The sequence below is a fragment of the Engystomops pustulosus genome, chromosome 5 (genome assembly GCF_040894005.1).
Source record: "Engystomops pustulosus chromosome 5, aEngPut4.maternal, whole genome shotgun sequence".
Classification (NCBI taxonomy): Eukaryota; Metazoa; Chordata; class Amphibia; order Anura; family Leptodactylidae; genus Engystomops; species Engystomops pustulosus.
In genome coordinates, this window is record NC_092415.1 from 87,106,533 (window position 1) to 87,130,729 (window position 24,197).

General features: G+C 41.1%; 1 protein-coding gene across 3 annotated transcripts in view; it reads right to left on the reverse strand.

The window, feature by feature from the left end:
* Positions 1-24,197, reverse strand: part of MAK (male germ cell associated kinase) — a 58,958-nt gene that overhangs the window by 24,891 nt on the left and 9,870 nt on the right. For all 3 annotated transcript variants that reach the window (XM_072152585.1, XM_072152583.1, XM_072152584.1), the window contains exon 2: positions 52-317. In XM_072152585.1, the coding sequence (XP_072008686.1) occupies positions 52-152 (101 nt within the window). In that variant the 5' untranslated portion in view covers positions 153-317. The remainder of the gene's footprint in view (positions 1-51; positions 318-24,197) is intronic.

Consider the following 24,197-nt stretch of genomic DNA (forward strand, 5'->3'; position numbering starts at 1 on the left):
TATATGTGTTGCAGTATTATTAAAAAGCTAAACATTGAATTCTATACTTACTTTTTAATAGCCACGAGTTCTCCAGACTCATTGCTTTTTCCCATGAGCACACTCCCATAGGTGCCATCTCCAAGTTGTTTAAATGTTGTATATCGGTTCATCTTTTACAAGCAGTGAATGAAGAGTTAAGCTTACAGAAAGTGGCAGCTAAGAAATGGTCACAATTTATTTTTAGTTGTTTGGATAATATATACATATGAACTTATTTTTGGGATTTTAAGTTGAAGACTGTAGGCAGCTCCTCTGTGTAACCATTTCATGGGAACCTAAAATAAACCAAAAAAATACAAATGGGATAGTAAAGCAAATTTAAACAGAATTGTGTGTAACAAAAATGTGTGTAATGTCACCAACTGGCTAAGGGAATTGTAGAGGTGTACTGCTTCACCTGGCCCCGAGGCTGGGAGGGACTCAGTGTAATTTAAGGGCTTAATAAGAACAAAAATAAGGGGCTAAACATGGTGGATGCGCTCTACTATAAACTGAATAAAAGGCAGAACAGGAAGTAGAGATGAGAGTTCATTTATTTTGCAATGTTTAGAGTTTACTCAGGGCTAAACCATTGGGGAGTGTTTTCGCTCTTCTGAATGTGACTCCCGGATGTTAAGACAGATTTTCGGAGGTGCAGGTCACTGAGGAGAATTGGCCAATGTTTTGCGAGAATCTGTTTGATGTGCTAGTGTTCCACATTATATGTAGAGATGACATTCAGTGTGGGGGATGTATTATGTTTCTATGAGTAAGTTTTCAGTAATGGATTCAAGCACTGGTTTTTGATAAGTTTGGCTGTTTTTATTAAGGCATCCTGAATTATCTGTTTAGGATAATGTTTATATTTGAAACATTGTTTTAGAACTTGGCTTGCTGCTTGAACATTGTATCACTAGAGCAATTCTTTTCTATGCATTTGAATTGGTCATACAGTATGTTGTGTGGCCAAGGTTTATAGTGAGCTCCGTGAAAATTTGAATCTTTACTGATTTAAAGTGTGTACTGGTGGAAAGGGTGCCGTCTATTTCTAGCTGGACTGACAAATCTAGAAGTGCTATATAGTGCGTGGTGTGGTTGGAAGTGAAAGCTAGGTCCATGGTATTCTTGTTGGACCTAGGATGTAACGTGCATCAAAGGATCCCATATGTAAATTGCCGTATGAGGGTGCAAATCTTGTACCCATTGCACATCCTTTTATTTGTTTGAAGAATCACTTCTCTTTACTCTTCGGATTCATCCATTCAGTATATGAGCTCTTGAGTTGAGGCTCATTCAAGCAGCAGATTGCATTCCCTGAGGTACAGTACTCCTTCAGTGCAAGCTAGCAGTCACTTTATTTATCTATTTATTGACTACTTATGAAATATATATATTAGTTTCAAATTCTACGGTAGCATACTCTGACTCTTACCATATATGTTTTAAGTATTTTAATGATTTTGTACTTTGTTACTATGAACTATTCTGTGCTTGTGCATAGAGAAGTTTCTTACTATGAATTATCAATATCAAATACTAAGATTTCTAATATGTACATTTTTATATTTTCTCTGTCATTTATCATTTAATTTATTTATATATTTGTTTATTCATTTATATATTTACTCCATCATATTTCTGTATGATCATATTTTACTGATTTGCACATTTGTATTATTTGTTTTATTCTTGTACAGTTGTGGATTCATTTCTTTGAACTTATAAAGACGCAACTCCAGCGTGGAAATGCCTCAAACATTGCAAAATACGTAAGTGAACTCTCACCTCTAGTTCCCCTTCTTCCTTTTATTCAGTTTATAGTACAGCACATCCACCTTGTTTTGCCCCTTATTTTAGTTTTTATTACCCCAAATAATAGAATTAAATGCTCTTCTTTTATGGCTGATATTACTTTTGGTTTTATTTGTGTGAAAACTCCTTTAACATAGAGAAATGTGGGAGAATACACAAACACTTCCAAAAGGAGAAGGAGTCCTTGACATTCCTATATCTCTAGTATAAACAGCCTTGCACAAGTTAAAGTACTACATACTTCCCAGGGCCAAAGATTCATGAGGAACTCAGTGTCTAGGATCTGCCTGATTGTCATCCAAGCATCTCCCAATAGCTCTGTAAATCTTACATCTAGTGGTAGACCAAACCAGTAATGTAACAGTCTGTCAGCAGACACTGATTTAGGTCAACCTACCCCTTACCTTATCATGCCCTTCTGCTGTAGTAGACGTCCCTGTGTCCAGGGAGATGACTTACTGACTCTCCAGGAGTCTGGTGAATGATGTGAATCACAGCAGTGGGAGTGTTCAGTGGGGGGAGAATATAACTTTGAAAATAATTGTAACCTTCATTCCAAGTTAAAAAAAAAAATAACATACCGTATATACTATAAGCCGACCGAGTATAAGCCGAGACCCCTAATTTTACCAACAAAAACTGGGGAAAACTACTGACTCGAGTATAAGCCGAGGGTGGGAAATGCATTGGTCAACCCCCCCCCCCCAATAGTATACAGCCTGCCAGCCCCCAGTAGTATACAGCCTGCCAGCCCCCAGTAGTATACAGCCTGCCAGCCCCCAGTAGTATACAGGCTGTCAGCCCCCAGTAGTATACAGCCTGTCAGCCCCCAGTAGTATATAGCCAACCAGCCCCCAGTAGTATATAGCCAGCCAGCCCCCATGTAGTATTTAGCAGCCCCTAGTAGTATACAGCAAGCCCCTAGTAGTATACAGCAGCCCCTAGTAGTATACAGCAAAACTGGGAAAAACTACTGACTCGAGTATAAGCCGAGGGTGGGAAATGCATTGGTCAACCCCCCCAATAGTATACAGCCTGCCAGCCCCCAGTAGTATACAGCCTGCCAGCCCCCAGTAGTATACAGCCTGTCAGCCCCCAGTAGTATACAGCCTGTCAGCCCCCAGTAGTATATAGCCAACCAGCCCCCAGTAGTAGATAGCCAGCCAGCCCCCATGTAGTATTTAGCAGCCCCTAGTAGTATACAGCAAGCCCCTAGTAGTATACAGCAAGCCCCTAGTAGTATACAGCAGCCCCTAGTAGTATACAGCAAAACTGGGAAAAACTACTGACTCGAGTATAAGCCGAGGGTGGGAAATGCATTGGTCACCCCCCCCCCAGTAGTATACAGCCTGCCAGCCCCCAGTAGTATACAGCCTGCCAGCCCCCAGTAGTATATAGCCAACCAGCCCCCAGTAGTATATAGCCAGCCAGCCCCCATGTAGTATTTAGCAGCCCCTAGTAGTATACAGCAAGCCCCTAGTAGTATACAGCAGCCCCTAGTAGTATACAGCAACCCCTAGTAGTATACAGCAAGCCTGCCCCCACGGACCTTAAAAAAATAAACTTAAATACTCACCATTGATGTCAGCGCGGCTCCCCGATGTCGGCGCGGCTTACCGATGTACTCGATGTCAGCGCGTCCCGTCTTCATTCTTCTCTGCGGCTCCTCTTCTTTCTTCCGGCATGGACGCGGCCATGTTTTCCTCTAGCATGCCCATACTATGACGCGGCCACTGCGGACGTCATAGTATGCGCGGCCATGAAGAAAACATGGCCACGTCCATGCCAGAAGAGAGAAGAGGAGCCGCGGAGAAGAAAGAAGACGGGACGCGCGGACATCGGGGACATCGGTAAGCAGCGCCGACATCGGGGAGCCGCGCTGACGTCGGAGGGTGAGTATTTAAGTTTTTTTTTTTTCAACTGGGTAACTTTTTTTTATAATAGACTCGTGTATAAGCCGAGGGGACGTTTTTCAGCACATTTTTTGTGCTGAAAAACTCGGCTTATACACGAGTATATACGGTACTCGAGTATAAGCCGACCCGAGTATACATTGAGACCCCTAATTTTACCACCAAACACTGGGAAAACCTATTGACTCAAGTATAAGCCGAGGGTGGGAAATGCATTCATCACAGACCCCCCCAGTATATTGCAAGCCTGCCCCCGTAGTAGTATACAGCCAGCCCAGCCTGCCCCCAGTAGTATACAGCCAGCCCAGCCTGCCCCCTTAAGTATACAGCCAGCCCAGCCTGTCCCCTTAAGTATACGGCCAGCCCAGCCTGTCCCCTTAAGTATACGGCCAGCCCAGCCTGTCCCCTTAAGTATACGGCCAGCCCAGCCTGTCCCCTTTCCTTTTAAAAGTTTTTTTATTTCTTCTTATAATCCACATATATAAATCTCCAATACATATACATATAGTATACAGAACATAACAATCACGTAGATAATATACTTTCCCATCTCTAGCCTAAACAAAAACAGAGTACATATTGGGAGTTAAACATCCAACCTTAGGCAAGAGATGTTACATTTCATATACATATATCTAGAGATTATACTCCATACTATACTTATCTCCCGCCCCCACCCACCCCCCCCCCAAAAAAAAACACAAAACACAGACAAAAATAAATACATTGTTTCCCTCTCTCTACTCTCCCAGAGTAGTTATCACTAATTAGAATTTTCCTCAATCTCCCTCTCCCCACCCCTCCCATATTTCCATAAAGAGCTTTGGTTTATTAGTTCTTTCCAGGTAGACTTTTTCATATAGCAACATTTTTTTTGTGTAAACAATCCAATCCCTCACCCTTGGGGGATCCGTTGAAATCCATTTGTAGAGAATAACTTTCCATGCCCAGCATAGAAGCTTGTTTACCCTACCTTCTTTCTTATCTAGTTTAACCCCTTAAGGACGGAGGGTTTTTCGGCTAATTTCTCGCTCTCCAACTTCAAAAATCCATAACTTTTTCATTTTTACGTGTACAGACCTGTGTGAGGGCTTATTTTGTGCGTAACAAATTTTACTTTCCCGTAATGTTATTTATTTTAACATGCCGTGTACTGCGAAGCTGAAAAAAAATTCCAAATGTGGAAAAATTGAAAAAAAACCGCACGTGCGTCACGTTCTTGTGGGCTCAGTTTTTACGACTTTCACTCTTCGCTCCAAATAACACGCCTACTTTATTCTTTGGTTCGGTGCGATCGCAGTGATACCAAATTTATATAGGTTTTATTGCGTTTTAATACATTTTCAAAAATAAAACGAATGTGTACAAAAAAGAAAAAAATTTTTTTGCCATCTTCTGACGCTAATAACTTTTTCATACTTTGGCGCACGGAAATGTGTGAGGGGTCATTTTTTGCGAAATGAGGCGACGTTTTCATTGCTACCATTTTGAAGTCTGTGCGACATTTTGATCATTTTTTATTTAATTTTTTATGTTATGTAAAAAGGTGTAAAAGTCGCATTTCGGACATTTGGGCGCCATTTCCCGTCTCGGAGGTCACCGCCGGCCGTAACCGTTTTTATATTTTGATAGATCGGGCATTTTGGGACGCGGCGATACCTAATATGTCTGTGATTTTTACTGTTTGTTATGTTTTATATCCGTTCTAGGGAAAGGGGGGTGATTTGAACTTTTAATATTTTATTAATTTTTTTTATTTTTTAAACTTTTTTTTTTCACTATTTTTTAGACCATCTAGGGTACATTAACCCTAGATGATCAGATCGCTCCTACCATATACTGCAATACTACAGTATTGCAATATATGGCGTTTTTGCAGGTCTTACATTACAATGAGCCACTGGCTCATTGTAACGAACCTGCATGAACCATGTAGCCTCGTGTCAAGAGAAGACCCGAGGCTACCATGGTAACCGATCGCCGCCCCCCAATGACGTTCGGGGGCGTGGCGATCGAAAAAAAGATGGCGGCGCCCGCGCGCCGCCGTCTTTTAAACGCCGCCCGCGACTTTAGAGGGTTAATAGCCGCGATCGGTGCAAGCACCGACCGCGGTTATAAGCGGTGGGGGTTTTGTGCAAAATGCAAAAACCCCCACCTCTGTATGAAGAGGACTCAGCCCGTGAGCCCTCTTCATACATCCCTTATACCTCTGCACCGTAGAGCTACGGCGCAGAGCGTTAAGGGGTTAAAGGTTCCCTGATTACCAAATATACATAGTACTGGATCACACAATACTTGTAAATTAAGTCTTAAATTTATGATCTCAATAATCCCTTCCCAATATTCTTGAATATAAGCACAACTCCAAAACAAATGGACAAAGTCTGCCTTTTCTTCCCCACACTTAGTACATTTTGAGTTGTGTTCCTTGTACATCCTAGAGCAGTGATGGCTAACCTATGACACGCGTGTCAGTGCTGACACGCGTAGCCATTTTCACTGACACACGGCTGCCTGAGAGTTAAGTTTCATCCTACACGACCAGGTGCAGTAGCCGGGAGGCTGAGAGATTGCACTGAGCTTCCAGCACTCCCCCCTCCTCCCCCTCCCCCGGCCGGCCCCTCCCCATGTGTGAGCTGTGCCTAGTGTCTCCAGTCAGCCCAGGTATCAGCATAGGGCACAGCAGGAGAGGTGACCCGGCCATACACCCAGGAGGCTCCTCTGCAGCTCCTGATAGTTGTGGTGGGGGGAAGATGGCAGCACAGTCAGAGGTCACATCGCTGCTGCCTTGTTTGATGACCCAGCAGCTGCCACCTCTACACTGACCATCTCCACAACAGGGGCAAGGGAGGACAACCACTCTCATCATACATACAAGATATCATACAGTGAGTAATGTCAGTGACTGTATGATAGAAGACAGTCATCAGGGCTTGTGTGTCAGTTTTGTGATGTACAAGCTCTGAAATAATCGCAACGCCTTGCAAATCGCCAGACAGGGCATGAGGGAGATGCAGACAGCGGCGCCTGCGCCCTCGCTATAACCTATGAACTTTCATGACTGAAAGGTTGCAGGTTACTAAGCATTTCCACACCTGTCTGATTGTAACCGATCTATTACAATGTGCGATTTGCACATAGTAATAGATGATTGGGAAAATCCCCATATACTGCCATACTGTAGTATGGCAGTACATGGTAGGGTCAATCAGACAACCTACGGTTAAAGTACCCTATAAGTTAAATAGTATACTTATTTGTTATTTAAACTATAAATATCACAAAATTATGTTTTTTTGTCAAGGTGACACACCACCCGAGTTATGCTCGGTTTTTTGGCGAATTTTGACACACCAGGCTCAAAAGGTTGCCCATCACTGTCCTAGAGAGTCGGTAAGGAGTATAGTAAAGCCTATTAACAATAAAAAACTGCATTATCCTCAACTGTGGGTTAAATGAAACCTCTGGTATACTTTTTAGGATATCTTGCCAATTTTCAATCCATTTACACCCAACTCTTTCTCCCATTTATAAAGTGGAGTCAAGCAGGGGGTTTCAAATTTCTTTCTTAACAGTTTCCCATATATAGATGCCATTCTCCCCTTTTTCCCCAAACTTTCACAGTTCTTTAGAAACTCGTTTACTGGATTTTTTTCATGGTTCATATCCATCACCTGACTTCTTAGGGCATGCCTCAACTGAAAATATCTAAATAGATCATGGTTTCCCAATCCAAATTCCTCCCTAAGCATTAGCCATGATTTGAGAGCCTGGTTATGGAAAATTTGTCCCATATATTTAATCCCTTTATTAGTCCAAAAGGGGAATTCATGCAAAAAATGTTATCAATTTGTGAGGCCAAGAAATATAATTTTAGGTCCGGGATGGCCAACCCCCCTTCCTGAGTACTCCTTTTCATTGTTTCCAGTTTCATTCTGGGTTTCTTTCCCCTCCAGACCAAATCCGATAGGATACCATCAATTGTCTTGAATATTCCTAGTTCTATCCATATTGGGGAGTTCATTAACGTATATAGTATCTTAGGTAATAGGATCATTTTTAATAATGCTATCCTAGAAGCCATACCCAACAATAGTCCCTTCCATGCTTGCACCTTATTCCTAATAAACCTTATCATTGGAAGGATATTCAATTCCATATATTCATTTATATTGCTTGATACATTTACCCCTAAATATCTAAAGTGTTCCCCCTTTCCTCCTTAATGGGAGTAAAGGCAGCTTCCTACCTTGATCTAACTGCATTATAACGGATTTTCCCCAATTAATCTTAATTCCTGAAACTTGCCCATATTGTTGAAAAACCTCCAATACCTTCTCGACAGCATCCATGCTGCCGAGATATAAAAGAATGTCGTCTGCAAACAAGGATATCTTTTCAACCTTATTTCCATATTGAAATCCCATTATATCATTGGAGTTCCTAACAATACACGCAAGGGGCTCAATCATCAAATTAAATAAAAGAGGTGACAAAGGACACCCCTGCCTAGTGCCCTTTCTAACTGGGAAGGGTTCTGAAACGGAGCCATTTATTAGAAGTCTAGCCATAGGATCGGAATAGAGTATTTTTATCCACCTGATATAATTTGGTCCTATTCCTACCATTTCCAATACTTCCCACATATACTCCCATTCTATTGAGTCAAAAGCTCTAGCCGCATCCAACGATAGAACCAACCTCTCTCCAACATTGTCCGGGCTCTTCTGTATATTTGAGAATAACCTCCTAAGATTCTCATCCGTACCCCTCCCAGTCAAAAAACCAGCCTGATCCTTATGGACAAGATCCCCTAGTACTTTTCTCAATCGAATGGCCAATACATTGGCCAACAATTTGGCGTCTGCTGACATGAGGGAGATAGGTCTATAGGCCTCTACAAGGGAGTTATCATTCCCCTCTTTTGCAATCAAGATTATCAGTGTTTCTTTCATAGTCCCCAAAAGTTCCCCTTTTTCATAGGCTTCCCTAAATGTATCAAATAAATCATTTACTAGGGCCTCTTCGAAGGTTTGAAGTACCTCTACCGGAATAGCATCTATCCCTGAGGCTTTCCCCCGTTTTGATGCGACCAAGGCCTCCCTCACTTCTTCCAGCTCCAGGGGCCTATCCAACCAAATAGCCTCCTGACTTCTCAATTTACCCAAGTGCGCCTTCAATAGAAATTCTCTACATCGCCCCCTGTGATATGGGATAGATGAGGAGTATAGATTCTTAAAGTGCTCAAAGAAGGTGTCCTTCACTTGCTCCGTCCCTACTGCCCATGTTCCATCCTCTTTTTTAATAGAAGAGATATATTTTTTGTCCTTCTGATTTTTAACAATATTGGCTAACTTTCTACCCCCCATTGATAGATCTACATCAACATAATACTGCAATAAGCTCTGCTCCTGATCTGCTTTATAAAAGATAAATTCTTCATAGTTCTCCAAGCTATTCTGCCAAATGTCCCCGTTAGTTTTAGTAGGTGCCACGCATACCATCTGTTCTGCAACTTTTATTGCCCTTGTTAGTTCCTGCTCTTTAGCTTTCCTCTTTCGTTTAAATAGAGAAACCTGTTTAGACAGTAAATCCCTTATAAAACCCTTACACACCTCCCAAACTACTCTCTGTGGGGCTGTACCTCTATTTTTATCCAAAATATCCTAATTTCCCTCTCTAACCCCTCCTTATTACATATCAATCTTAACCAACCCGCATTAAATCTACGCATTGCAAATTTTTCCTCCTTTTTAATACCCAATTTGACGTGAACAGGTGAGTGATCTGAAATTCCCCTAGTATCATATGTCACATCTATCAAGGACTCTAATGTGTGCTTATTCCCTAAAACAATAATCAATACGTGAGAATCTAAAGTGTGTTTTTGAAAAGCAAGAAAACGCTTTACCATCTGGATACTTTTCCCTCCATAAATCAATCCATCCCAATTCTTCAAGTAACAGCTTAAATTTATTGTTCCTACGTTTACTACCTTTGGCTAATCCATCACCTTCTATTTGCTTAAAGTCGAGTGCATTATTCAGATCGCCCACAATTATCAAAACCGCATCCCCTTTATCTAACAAAAAAATCAAATAAAGTGTAAAGTACTTCAGAATTAAATGGCGGTGGAATATAAATTGCAGCCAAAACCATTTTCTTGCCATAGATAGTACAACAAACAAAAATAAATCTTCCCTCGCTATCTATTTTAGTTAAGTGTATTTCCAACGGTAAGTTTTTATGGAATAAGATAGAGACACCCCTGGAATATGAAGAGTGGTATGAGTGTAAGCTAGCCCCAATCCAACCTTTAGAAAGAACCTGTACCTTATGTGAGAAAGTGAGAGGTATTGTGTGGGAAAACCGCTATCTGTCTTACAGGCAGATGAAATACATGTGGTAAAAGCCCTGGGTTTGTCTGCAGTAACCCAAGGGTTAATGCAGACATGATAAGCAGGAATAGTCTGTTTTGTCTGTGTTGGCCTAGCTAACACAGACACATTGGTAATGTCCGTACTGGGCCTGCTTATTATGGAGTAGGGGTAGGCTGGTAGTGGGACTCCTACTCCACCCGGGCTTCGGTCCTGGGCTTTTGTATAGCCCACAGGTGCAGGTCACAGGCCTCGTTAGGGTCTGATTTAGTCTGCAGGCCAGAAGCAGTAGGAGGCACTACCTGGAGAGCTGAAAGCGAGATTGCATTCTGACAGCAAAGGTAACTGAGAGCCTCCTGTCTTGCTGCTGGCCAAGAGCGTGTGCCAGGCAGCCTGGTACCTGGATAGCTAGGGTCCTCCAAATGTATTAGACAGCGCCTAGCCGGGCAGGAATTACTTTTATAATGTTTTTGCATGTGCCTAAGCCAAGGCTGAATTTGTGTTCTGTTTTGCAAGTGTGAATAAACACTTAAGTTGGACTTTTAAACCTGCGTGTGTCACTGCTTCCTGCACTGCTACCAGTCAACTACCAGAGCAATTCCCCACACTTATCTTTAACCAAATGTGTCTCTTGCAGACAAACAATAGCGGGCAAATAATTTCTAATAACATTAAACACTGCTAACCTCTTTAATCTCTTTGAAAGCCCTCTAATATTCCATGACAGAATATTTAATACTTCCTTAGTCATAGAGTAGTTTTAGGACAAGATGCTAACATCAAGTAGAGATATTGTGAGCAGAGGACATTGGAAAATACAAAAAATAAATATCTGAGAGAGAGAGCATTGAGGGGTTGCAGGGAGAGGTACGCTGGAGAAGAAGGAAACAACAACAGCAAAAACAAAAAAAAAAACAAAAAAAAAACACAAAAAACCCACAAGTATCCACCCTTAGGTAGATCCTAAACTAAAGCATGGCACTTTAACATCCCCCTCCCGAAATAAACACTGTTCAACATCATTTAACGTGGCTTTTGATCCATCCTAACCTAACACTTCCTCAGGTGAATCACAAATATAAGATTCTCCCTCATAAAGTATTTTCATTTTAGCGGGGTATATAAGGGAGTATTTGATACCCTTCTCTAGCAGTTGTTTTTTGACATCTTTAAAAGAAACTCTTTTCTTTTGTACCTCCGCTGGGTAATCCGGGAATAATAGAACCTTATTGTTGTTCCATTTTACTTCTTGGTTCCTAACCTCCCTAAAAACCAAATCCTTATCGTTAGTTGACAGGAACCTAACCAGGATAACTCTTGGCATAGCCCCTGGAACTCTTCTTATCATAGGGACCCTATGGGCTCTCTCTATCTGGAACCATTCTGGTAACTTCTTAGGGTCAACGAGCTTTTTAAACCATTCAGTAAAAAATTTCACCGGATCCTCCCCTTCTTCCTTTTCGGGTAAACTAACTACCCTAAGATTATTCCTCCTGGACCTATTCTCCAGGTCTAAGATCTTCTGTGCTAATATTTTATTGGTCTGTGTAACCACCTGTAGCTCCTTTCTCAGCTCTGTAGTACAATCCTCATTATTACCTAATCTTGTCTATACTTCCTGTAGTCTTTCTCCAATCGCTGAGAAATCTTTCCTCATTACGGTCAGCTCTTGTTTAACCTCTTTCACGACCTCAAAACATTGCTTGATCTGATCCGAAATGTCCTTTAGAGACAATTTGTCCTTATGACCCTCTCCTTGAGAACCTGCTATCTCATAATCGTGTGTCTCATCCATAACTGATTTGTTTAGGAATTTGTCAAATCCTTTCAGGTGTCCCCCTATTCTTAGATGCTTTATTTTTAGACGCCATTCTGAAGGTTCTATACTATACAAAAACCCTTGATATAGCACTCTTTAGTTGGTAAGAGAAATAGAGATTTTGAAATAGGATCGATACGGTTATACCAAGCTATTCATGTATAGTAGACTACAGTAACTTCCAGTATACGCTTTACAATTAATAGTAAAAGGTCTCCTAAAATGTTAGGCCAAGTAGTAGAAGGAAGTACTAGAATACAACAATTATCAAAGTAGAATCCTTGGAATTATACAAGACTGATTATAGCAAAAGAAAAAGGTAAGGGCGGCACAGTAAAGCAATCGGATTGATATCCAGGTGGGTGCAAGCTCTGTGGGCCTGACTCAAGGCTCAGAACGGATCCAAAGAAAACAGCAGGAGAGCAGCACTCCGTGGTGATCAGTGTTTATTCATACACCAGTGGTAATACAATGCGACGTTTCAGCTAACTCCATGTAGCCATTTTCAAGCAATGTGTAAAGTGATACAAGGCGGGTTTATATCCCCCGCAGGATGTGACATCATCAAAAAGAGGAAATCAACAATTAAAAAAGTAATACACTGTAATAATGTACAAAACATACATTGGTTATACATCTGTGTCATATCGTGATGTGTGACAACATATGTGGCAATAAAAAAGGAGAAAATCTACCATAACACGCCATTAGATGTGTAAACAGATGAGCACATGTCACAGGGTTGCTAAGCAACCTCACGCCCGTCAGTACTCTCCACGGCAAAGATTAGTCAGGTCTTCATCATAGTGGGAAGGCTTTGAGTAGTCCGCATAAGGGGCACTTACCCAGTCCAGCGCCATAGAGGATAGAAGCCCGATCGCGCTTGCAGATCCGTGCGTCCGGACTCTGGAATTCAGATTGTGGCGCTTGGTAGGTCATGTGCCCCGGCGGATCTCGCGAGATCCTTTCCCGTGACCGTATGGCCATCTTGGTATAGGGAAACCTGGTCTAAGCCAATGTGGAGTGAGGGTAACACCACGGTAAGTATCGTGTCACGGCAGAATATACAGCAGTCGCATCGGGATGAACTGTATCTCCTAAGCCACTAGGATCGTGGCAAGGGTGTCACCACTATTTAGCACTCAGAAGATTGAGCGCTTTGAGGTGGAACCCATCTGGAGTCTCGTCATCATGCTCGGACTTCTAGTGCTGCCCTTGCACACGATGCCACCAATTCAGTGTCTCCCAACAAGACTGATTATATATATATAGTGGACTAAATAGTGTCTCACGGTACTATCTAGATCTTATCCAAGGTTAGTGCCGGTCAGGGAGAACACATCATCCGGTAACAATTTACAAATAGATTCCATAGAATTATAAGAAGCAATTATATATACTGAGCAGTATGAAAAAAAAAAAAATCAAAGCCACAGCTGTTAGACATGCACAGTTCGTTAGCCTGTCCCCTTAAGTATACAGCCAGCCCAGCAGTAAAAAAAAACTTATATACTCACCCTCCGGTGGCCCCGATATCCGCACTGCTCCCCCGATGTCCGCCCGGGTCCTCTTCTGTCTTCTATATTCTGTCTTCCGCAGGGCGCCGCCATGTCCTTCTCCCGGCCGTCGCATAGTATGACGTCAGCAGTGGCCGCGTCATACTATGCACCTGCCGCCCGGGAAAAACATGGCGGCGCCCTGCAGAAGACAGAAGAAGATAGAAGATCGGGGGAGCAGCGCAGACATCGGGGCCACTCGAGTCAGTAGTTTTTCCCAGTTTTTGGTGGTAAAATTAGGGGTCTCGGCTTATACTCGGGTCGGCTTATACTCATGTATACATGGGGTACGTGAAAATGTGAAGGTTTATTCAAAGACAAGAAAATTTTCGGTATTATAACTGTTGCAACTAGAGAAGAGTGTAACAACAAATGTCTCACCCCAACCATCTTATATCTATATCGTATCTATCTATTTATCTAAAATGACAACACCAGCCCCCTCATTAATAAAATCTCCACAGCAAAGCCCCCTTAATAATGTCCAGAGCAGAAAGGCCCCATAGTTATACTGGAAAAACAAAACTCTGTACTTACCTCCAGCACTCCCCTCAGTACCTCTTCTCCCATGCAGCACAAAGGCTCATCCATGATGCACTGTGGGGCAACCCTGCCCATCATAGTGTGTGCGAGGGCTTTGTGAATAGACCCTCCTATACCCACATTGCAACACAGGAACCCTGATAGAGAAGATGAGCTGCGGAGAGCACCGGAGGTAAGTAGTACGTTTATTTTTTTATACAATAGAGTATAAGCCAAGCGTGGCTTTTTCACCCAAAAAATTGTGCTGAAAAGATAACTTATTCTTAGGGTTTAGATAGATAAAAATAAGTTTAGTGCTGGAACTTATGATGTTCTGCTTCACAATCGGATGATGAGCTTTTTTTCAAAGGTTTTTTGTGGAATCTATGATGAATGCAGAAGTGAACAGATCCTTAAATCTTTTCCACAGTTCTGTTTCTCTAGGATCACTAAGCGCCTGCTGCTGGGTCATATGTTGTTCAGCTCGCTGCAGCAGATTAAAGGATTGATCTAAATCACATTAAGATATCTTACACTTGAACATATTATTGCTCCATAATACCCTGGAATTCTGGGATACCACCGTAAAACACAACTTTAAAATTATATTGGTGTTTTTGTTGTGCTAGAAAATTTGAAAACTCATTTTTGCCACATTTCAGAATATTTTGTATCAGCAAAAAATGCTTTAATTTTTTTTAAACCACAATTTTCCATGTTATTGCTTTATTGCTTGTTCATTATAATACTGATGTATTGCAGGGTATCAGCATAGGCTTACACACTGCCTGTAAGGTCCCGTATGTAACAGGATCTTACAGATATTTACTATGAACAACACTGGGGTCTTATCTCAGACTCCGGTGTTGCCATAGCAACAATCGGTACCCCCTCGAAAGCGCTGCGGTGGAAGTCGATCGAGCAGTGAATCTCCTGACACCCTGCGTTTCCCGTTGCCGGCTCAGCTCCGATGCAGAGCTGAACCAGCATCGTTACGCTAAAGGCTGTACTCTGGGCCATACTAGTACGGCACAAATCGCTAAAGGAAATTATATGAAAATAACAAGTGCTTGCAAATATTGTGCACCCCTTGTGTATGTAAACTAATTGCTAATGCTGTTTTATAGCACACACCTGAACAAAATAGTACAAAGCTTTTTAATGTATCAATGCACATGTCTGTTTACGGAACATGTGTCCCTCCTGTTAAAAGGTAGTCTGAACCGTTTTCACTAACCAGGGTGTACAACAGAAGTCAATGGGAGAAAAAAATAGAGGGCATTCGAGTACAGTCTGTAAAGAACGGATGGTTGCTAATACACACTCACATACACATGCTAATTCATGGTTTTCTTTCAAGAACACAAAAAAGTACCAGGAAGATGCAACTAATCTATGAAAAAACTGACACACAGATACAAAACATAAAAAAGGCACTTCAAACTTCTTGGAAAAACAGATGGAAAACATCATGGAAAGATGTAAACATTGAAGAAATATAAGATATAACAAATACTTTTCCACAGCAGAGGTAATATTTCTGATTTGTTGTCATTTATTTGTAATTTGTCTTTATTACAGTTGGTACAAAGTAAACATTTCCTCAAAATAAAATCATTTTAAGAAAAAACTAATCCACAGCACATATACTGTATAATGTTTCGTACTAACTTTGCAGGATGGGTGTTACACAGCTGTGTTCACTCATGTTTCAGTTAATGCACCTAGACAGATTGGACAAAGTTACATTATATGGTGATATCTCTGTCTCTATCCTGACACGTGGATAGTGTTTAATTCTCGCTACCTTTATAGGTAACCATCGTAGTAAATCCAACTAGAGAGCTCAATATATATAATATATATATAAATATATATATTTATCTGTAGTGCGCCTCAATTGATGACAGCGCATGTGCAAGTAAGATAAACTCTCCATCTATACAACAGGACTGTTTACTACATGGAGATCATTATAAAACTACTGCCTTTCCTCCATTTATGGTCCGTTAAACCACACATTTCCCCTAAAATGAATTTTCATCAATACTGTAAATAAAATTTAAGCCACCTCATCAGCTTACCTCCGGGAACGCCAGGGGTGAGTAAAACGTGAATAACTGCACAATCCTGATGACATACACTCACCGGCCACTTTATTAGGTACACCATGCTAGTAACGGGTTGGACCCCCTTTTGCCTTCAGAACTGCCTCAATTCTTCGTGGCATAGATTCAACAAGGTGCTGGAAGCATTCCTCAGAGATTTTGGTCCATATTGACATGATGGCATCACACAGTTGCCGCAGATTTGTCGGCTGCACCTCCATGATGCGGATCTCCCGTTCCACCACATCCCAAAGATGCTCTATTGGATTGAGATCTGGTGACTGTGGAGGCCATTTGAGTACAGTGAACTCATTGTCATGTTCAAGAAACCAGTCTGAGATGATTCCAGCTTTATGACATGGCGCATTATCCTGCTGAAAGTAGCCATCAGATGTTGGGTACATTGTGGTCATAAAGGGATGGACATGGTCAGCAACAATACTCAGGTAGGCTGTGACGTTGCAACAATGCTCAATTGGTACCAAGGGGCCCAAAGAGTTGATACAAGGCAGGATGGATCCATGCTTTCATGTTGTTGCCGCCAAATTCTGACCCTACCATCCGAATGTCGCAGCAGAAATCGAGACACATCAGACCAGGCAACGTTTTTCCATTCTTCTACTGTCCAATTTCGATGATCTTGTGCAAATTGTAGCCTCAGTTTCCTGTTCTTAGCTGAAAGGAGTGGCACCCAGTGTGGTCTTCTGCTGCTGTAGCCCATCTGCCTCAAAGTTCGACGTACTGTGCATTCAGAGATGCTCTTCTGCCTACCTTCGTTGTAACGGGTGGCGATTTGAGTCACTGTTGCCATTCTATCAGCTCGAACCAGTCTGCCCATTCTCCTCTGACCTCTGGCATCAACAAGGCATTTCCGCCCACAGATCTGCCGCTCACTGGATGTTTTTTCTTTTTCGGACCATTCTCTGTAAACCCTAGAGATGGTTGTGCATGAAAATCCCAGTAGATCAGCAGTTTCTGAAATACTCAGACCAGCCCTTCTGGCACCAACAACCATGCCACGTTCAAAGGCACTCAAATCACCTTTCTTCCCCATACTGATGCTCGGTTTGAACTGCAGGAGATTGTCTTGACCATGTATACATGCCCAAATGCACTGAGTTGCCGCCATGTGATTGGCTGATTAGAAATTAAGTGTTAACGAGCAGTTGGACAGGTGTACCTAATAAAGTGGCCGGTGAGTGTATATCACACTACAAAGGACAATGTCTAATGAAAATTCAAACGTTGGACGTTGAAATATGATACATATCTGAAAAAGGCACCTTATATGTTGTATTTTAAAACCTATATCCAAAAAGTTTTATATAAAACGCTAACCATATAATATATACAGACCAAGCAGCAAACTAAGGACACTTTAGGACAACTTATTTTATACTTTTTTTTTTTTGAGAGATTACTATTTTAAGTGCTTGGGCCCAGCACTATATAAATTAGATGTACCCTATGTGTATTTGCTATTAATTAGATGTTTACATGCTATATTGTAGTACTTTGGTATAACTGTGTCTTTTACTCTATTAAATAGTTATAAAATTGAGGATTTGGGATCTCTATTGGGATAAGAGTGAGTGGTGCACACTGCAAGCTTTGTATCTTTGATCACATCCCACTGTACCCGGGATAGCGGTTCTTTGCACACCTGCTAATATCCCTTAACTTGTTGATGATACCCCACTAGATTAACCCCTTACCGACAAGTGACGTAATACTACAACACATGCCGGGTGCGGGTGCATGGAGAGGTCTCACGGGCTGAGCCCTCCCCATAGCCGGTAAGTATTTGCTGCATATTGCAGCAAAGGTATACCGGTAACACTTGCGATCGGTGCCAGCATCGATTGCGGGTGTTTTCCTGCTGATCACCGCCGGCGGCACCATCTTTCCGAGGATCGACGCTCCCTGTGACGTCATCGGGGAGCGGCGATCCGTCGCCATGGTAGCCTCTGGTCTTCCGAAGACCCGAGGCTACTTTGGGTTAACCTATTCATTACAATGTGCCATCAGCACATTGTAATGAATGAGGAGTAAAATCCACATATACTGCCATACTGTAGGATCGTACAGACAACCTAGGGTTAAAGTACCCTAGGGAGTCTGAAAAATAGTAAAAAAAAAAAAAAAAAAAGTAAAGTAAAAAAAGGTAAAAAAAAAATTATAATAAAAAACCCTAAAAACTGAAATCACCCCCTTTCCCTGGAACTGATATAAATATAAATAAACAGCAAAAATCATATTTTATATTTTAAATTATAGAACACATTAGGTATCGCTGCGTCCTAAAATGCCCGATCTATCAAAATATAATAACGGTTTTTCACTGCGTTTTAACCCCAGAACGGAAAAGGGCGCCCAAGGTCGAAAAAAGCTTTTTTGCCATTTAAAAAAAAATTCAAAACTCTATAAAAAGTGATCAAAAGGTCGTACAGTCCTAAAAATGCTAACATTATAAACGTCATCAAAATCCACAAAAAACGACACCTCCCAAAGCTCTGTATACCAAAGTATAAAAAAGTTATTCGCGCCAGAAATGGCAAAATCCCCCAAAATTTTGGTACAGGAGGTTTTAATCTATGAAAACAGTATAAAACCTACACAAATTTGTTATCCCCGTAATCGTACCGACCCAAAGAATATAGTAGACATCTCATTTGGGGCATAAAGTGAAATCCGTAAAATCCAAGCCCACAAGAATACGGAACAAATGCGTTTTTTTTACCAATTTTACTGCATTTGGAATTTTGTCCCCGCTTCCCAGTACACGGCATGGAATATTAAATAAAACCATTTTGAAGTGTAATTTGTTACACAGGAAATAAGCCATCACACAGCTCTGTACATGGAAAAATAAGAAAGTTATAGATTTTTGAAGTGGGGAGTGAAAAATTAAAACGCAAAAACGAAAAAGGGCTGCGTCGTTAAGGGGTTAAATCTAGAATCCCTAAAATGAACGGCCATGATGATGAGTTCAGTTCCGTAACTTTAATTTTGGTCCGGTAAATTCTATTAGCATACAGGTGAGTATGTCGGCCCTTAGGGTGGTGGCACACGTGGCGTTTTGAACCAGTTTTTAACAGTCCGTTAAAAGAACGCATCCGTTTTTTTACCTTTTTTGTCCGTTTTCTAATTATCTTTTTTTAACGGACTGCTTAAAAACAGCCTAAAAATGGGTTCAAAACACCCCGTGTGCCACCACCCTGAGGTATATTCACATGAAAGCCTTTATTTCATTGAACCGACCAAGTCAGATCTCGGCATGTCCTTGTTTTATTCATTTTCACACATTAGATTTACCCACACCTAAGGCCGCGGTCACACATTCCGCTAGCATAGCAGTCCGGGTTATCGATCGCATGCGTTTCCCTGGAAACGCATATGCTATTGGCCGAGGCTCACCCCCTGTGTGCTAGCATCGCGTTATGAACGGTCTGCTAGCGGAACGTGTGACCACTGCCTAATGGGTCATGGGTGCATACTGTCCACTAATCCATTACAATAGGAAACAAAAAACATTCATCAGCATTGAACCAAACAGATTGAAAACCATGAAAAGAGGTGATTTGCCTAATTGCATTAGTGTTAACATTTGCATTTACAAAATGCATAGTAAACACAATATTAACACATGTGTTACCATCATGTTAATACATGTGTTAACAATGCGTTCACATGTGTGTTTTGTTAACGCATGGATGAACAAAACGCATGCGTCAATTCTAAATAATGTGTGCATTAACATAGCGTTTATGATGCATTTTGTAAATGCAAATGTTAACAATAATGTAATTAGGCAAATCAACTCTTCTCAGCTGTAGTAATGCGTTTCAAAACGCAAGGAAAGCTCAACGTGTGACCACAGCCTTAGGCAGGTAGATCTGTAAGGTTCCCTTGTGAGCTGCATCCTAGGGTGCCCAGCATATCTTTTAGTATTTAATAGCAGGGATATAAGAGGGGGCAATACAGTCACGTGATGTTGTCATGTACTGCACCGATGGATCGTCTGATGGATAGATTATATCTATTATTTGATTAGATTGTGAGCCCCATGGGGACAGGGACCAATTTGGCAAGCTCTGTGCAGCGCAAAGTAATCTGTAGGCGCTATATAAATAAAGGAATTATTATTAAATTATTATCTGTAAGTATATAAAAACATCAGTATGAATACTCAGAAACTAAGCTAATAGAAAAAAAAATCCATTTGTGAACAGACTGTCATCTTACTGACACTAAACACTAATCGCTTTACATAAGATTAGGAGAGAATTACTGGAGCAGAGGACATGTAGAGGACAGCAAGCCATTTCATTAAGCACATATATGTGATAGATAAAATTCCACAGAAAAAGTAAAAATTGCCAATTTTTCATATTAGCCCCTATCCACAGGACAGGGAATAAGAAGCTGATCTGTGATGGCGAGGTCACACTTTCCGCTAGCGCACACGGGGCGGGCCTCGGCCCGATCGTTTCCAGGTAAAGGCATATGCCATCTGGCCGAGGGCCGCCCTCTGTGCGCTAGTGTCGCATTATGAATGCAACACTAGCAGAACGTGTGACTACGTCCTGAGGGTCCACCGATCATGGAAATGTCCCCCAACAACTCAATTCAGTTTCTTGAGCATTCCTGAGCCATGAGTTGGATAATCTCTGTTGGGTTGTGATTAACCACCTTTCTACATTAAAGGAAACCTACCATTTAGAATGGCAGGGGTAAGATGTAAGTACCGAGCACCAGCTCAGGGTGAGCTGGTGCCGGTACTTACTTTCGTTAGTGTTATAAGGCACCAGCTCACCCTGAGCTGGTGCTCGGTACTTACAGCTTACCCCTGCCATTATAACTGGTAGGTTTCCTTTAAAGCACATGGAAATATGGAATTTTTTCTAAAGCACAGAATAATAGCAAATAATGTACGGTAAATGAGATAAATGAATAAGACACTGATTAGAGAACAACAATTCAGTTTCAGGGTGATGCCACACATTACAGTTAAGGGTGATGCCACACATGGCGTTTTTGGTCTGTCTTTAAGCATACGTTTTGAGTCCGTTTAAAAACTCATGGTTTTTGAAAGCGCATCCGTTTTTGACCGTTCATCATGCATTGGCTGCTTACAACCTGTTTATCTATTAAAGATAATTGGGAAAAACTGACAAAAACTGTTAAACAGATGCATTTTTAAACGGACTGAAAACGCATGCTTAAAAAATGGACAAAAAATGCCATGTGTGGCATCACCCTTATACTGCATCGCAACCAGTTATAATGTGGTTTTAGGTGCAGTCTACCCTGCATATTCTTGACAAAGCACCCTACGCGAAACACTTGAAACATTTCGGGGATCGGCTCCTTTGGTCTGTACACATACACTTTCATACTGCCTCTTGCTCAGCCCTTTTGTCTACCTAGCAGGATTTCTGCTGATATATAGTAGGAGATCTGGCTATTGGATTCAGTGTTGTTGGAGTGAGTCTCCACATATATTTTGCTAGTATACATTGTGACCTGATGTGGGCCTTGTATTTTCTGTGTTTTTTTCTCTATTTTATGTGTTTTTCCTCTTTTTTATGTTTTAGATTTTTTAATCAAATAAACATATACTTTTACTGACAATGTATTTGTGCACTGCCTTAGATTTCTCTGATTTAGTGTCGAAATCCTTGGGTTTATTCTAGGCTGAGTTACATATGTCAGTTTCTTAGCATTATTATGCGTATTGATTATTTTAACAAGTGAAAGACATGAACTGAACAGGATGATGACATTTGAAGAACAAGTTTCACCTTCAAAATCAAATTCACCCCTCAAGTTCATGTATTTTACCTGTTAGGCCCCTTTCACACTTGAGTTTTTCACGTGAGTGTTCTGTGCATGCTTTTGATGCGCAGAACTTGCATTGCACTCTGACCCATTGTAATCAATAGGTCTTTTCAGACTTGCATTTTTTTTTCATGCAAACACGCGCAATTTATTTTAACGCATGTTTAAATCTCAGCATGCTCTACTTTTCCAAGCCACGTGCGTGAAAAACGCACCATACAAGTCTATGGAGATGCAACAAAAATGCATTGCACTCTGAGATACATGCAAGTGCAATGCGTTTTTCACGCATCAATTACCATGGAAAAGATAGAGCTCAATCCTGAGTCCTTTTCGTGCGCGTGAAAAACGCATTGAAATTGCATTGAAAATGCGCATGAAAAACTGAGACACTGAACAAACTCTGACTGAAAACTGATTGAACTCTGACGTGATCTGCAACGCTAGTGTGGAAGAGGCCTTAAATAAAACTGCACCTAAAACCACCTAAAAACTGATTACCATGCAGTTTAGGACTCATTCACATTGGCGTTATTTTTCATGTTATTGGAATGCAGACAGCAGAAGAAAAATGGTGTCACGCAGTTGCTCGTGGGTATATATAGCAGGGCGTTCAGTTTTAGCCAAACTTGAACCTCAATGGGTCTGCTCATCTCATAGTTATAATTTTTCTCTGTGATACAGTCATCGTTGTTCTCTAATTATAATCATCAAGCAAAATAAAAGTTTAATGTTAATATACATTGGTTATTTTGTAAAAAAAACACTGTTCTGGTGGCATGTTGTACCTGTTAAGGATATCACACTGGTCTTGAATGCCATTTTACATACTATAAGACATTTTAAAGACTCAGCATTCATTTCACATAACTTTGTGTAGTGAAAACTAAAGTTTGGGTGGGGTTCGCCCCTCAGCACACAAAGACTTAGTGCTCACTAGCACCACCTAGAGGAAGGTATCCGGGTGAACATCTGGGCATTTTGTTTATGTGAAGACAGCCAATGGTTCTACATTCCTTTGTGTGCTTACATCCAATAGTGTTGAATTTCAAGGGTCAAACCACCCAATAGTATTGCCTGCTTGTGTACTTGCACGCCCCTTTCAGAGTGTGTTTTATGACTTTCCAGATAAGAGTTTCAGTGCCAAAGAGAATAAAGCAGCCTTGAGCTAATCTTCAGAAAGGACAGTGGGCCAGATTTATCAAGTGTCTGAAAGTCAGAATATTTCTAGTTGCCCATGGCAACCAATCACAGCTCCCCTTTAAAATATTCATGAGCACTGGTGAAATGAAGGCTGAGCTTTGATTGGTTGCCATGGGCAACTGGAAATATTCTGACTTTCAGACACTTGATAAATCTGCCCCAGTGTGTCTTTCCTGGTTTACTTCATTCCAAGCAGGAATACAGACTCTATAATTTGAAAGTCACCAATGATTAGGGGTTTGAGCCCCAGATACCACTTACAGAAATCCTTTAAAATGTTGATCAATGGAGATTACATTATTTTGGAAAAAATCAAGTGATCATAAATTGTTCTATAATTTTGACAACCAGTGTATAAGAAGCTTCAGTGAACTATTCTGTATGTTTTCACATTAGTGACAATATGGGGGGTTTCTGGCAGAGAAACACTAAAATAATTGCAATTTCTTGCGCCCTTATTGTGCAATTATGAAATGTGGGTGTGAAGCGGAGAGGCTGCTGGAGGAGTGGGCCTAAAAAGGCCTTTCCTGCGCTGTGCTTGCGTCATTTCTTGGCCGGACCTGCACTGGTGTATGATAAATTCTACCCTATAATTTGATTCATTTTGCAAGATGAAGAACATAATTATATAGTTTGTATAATTATTGTGTCAATACTAAATATATGTACTATTTTGTCAGAATAATGTATTTTCTGTATTTTCTTTAGATTTCATTTTCTTATGTATAAATTATATTGCACTTCTCTGTAAAAGTAGGAACATCACAAGTAATTTCACAATTGCTGTTTAAATATGCTACAGGCCATCTGTATGGGTGGTATGTCTGCTAGTATACCTATAAGTAATCGTTTTAGGTCTTGGATACATCCACTTTTATTACCAAGGCAGTGCACTGGCATCTTACAATCATGTCCCTAGCATCTAACTTTTCCTGCTTTCACTACCAGCATCTAAGTGGTTGAGATTGGTTAATCCTCCAATCCTGGCCATTGAAACAGGAGCTGGGATCTTTCATGAAGTGCAG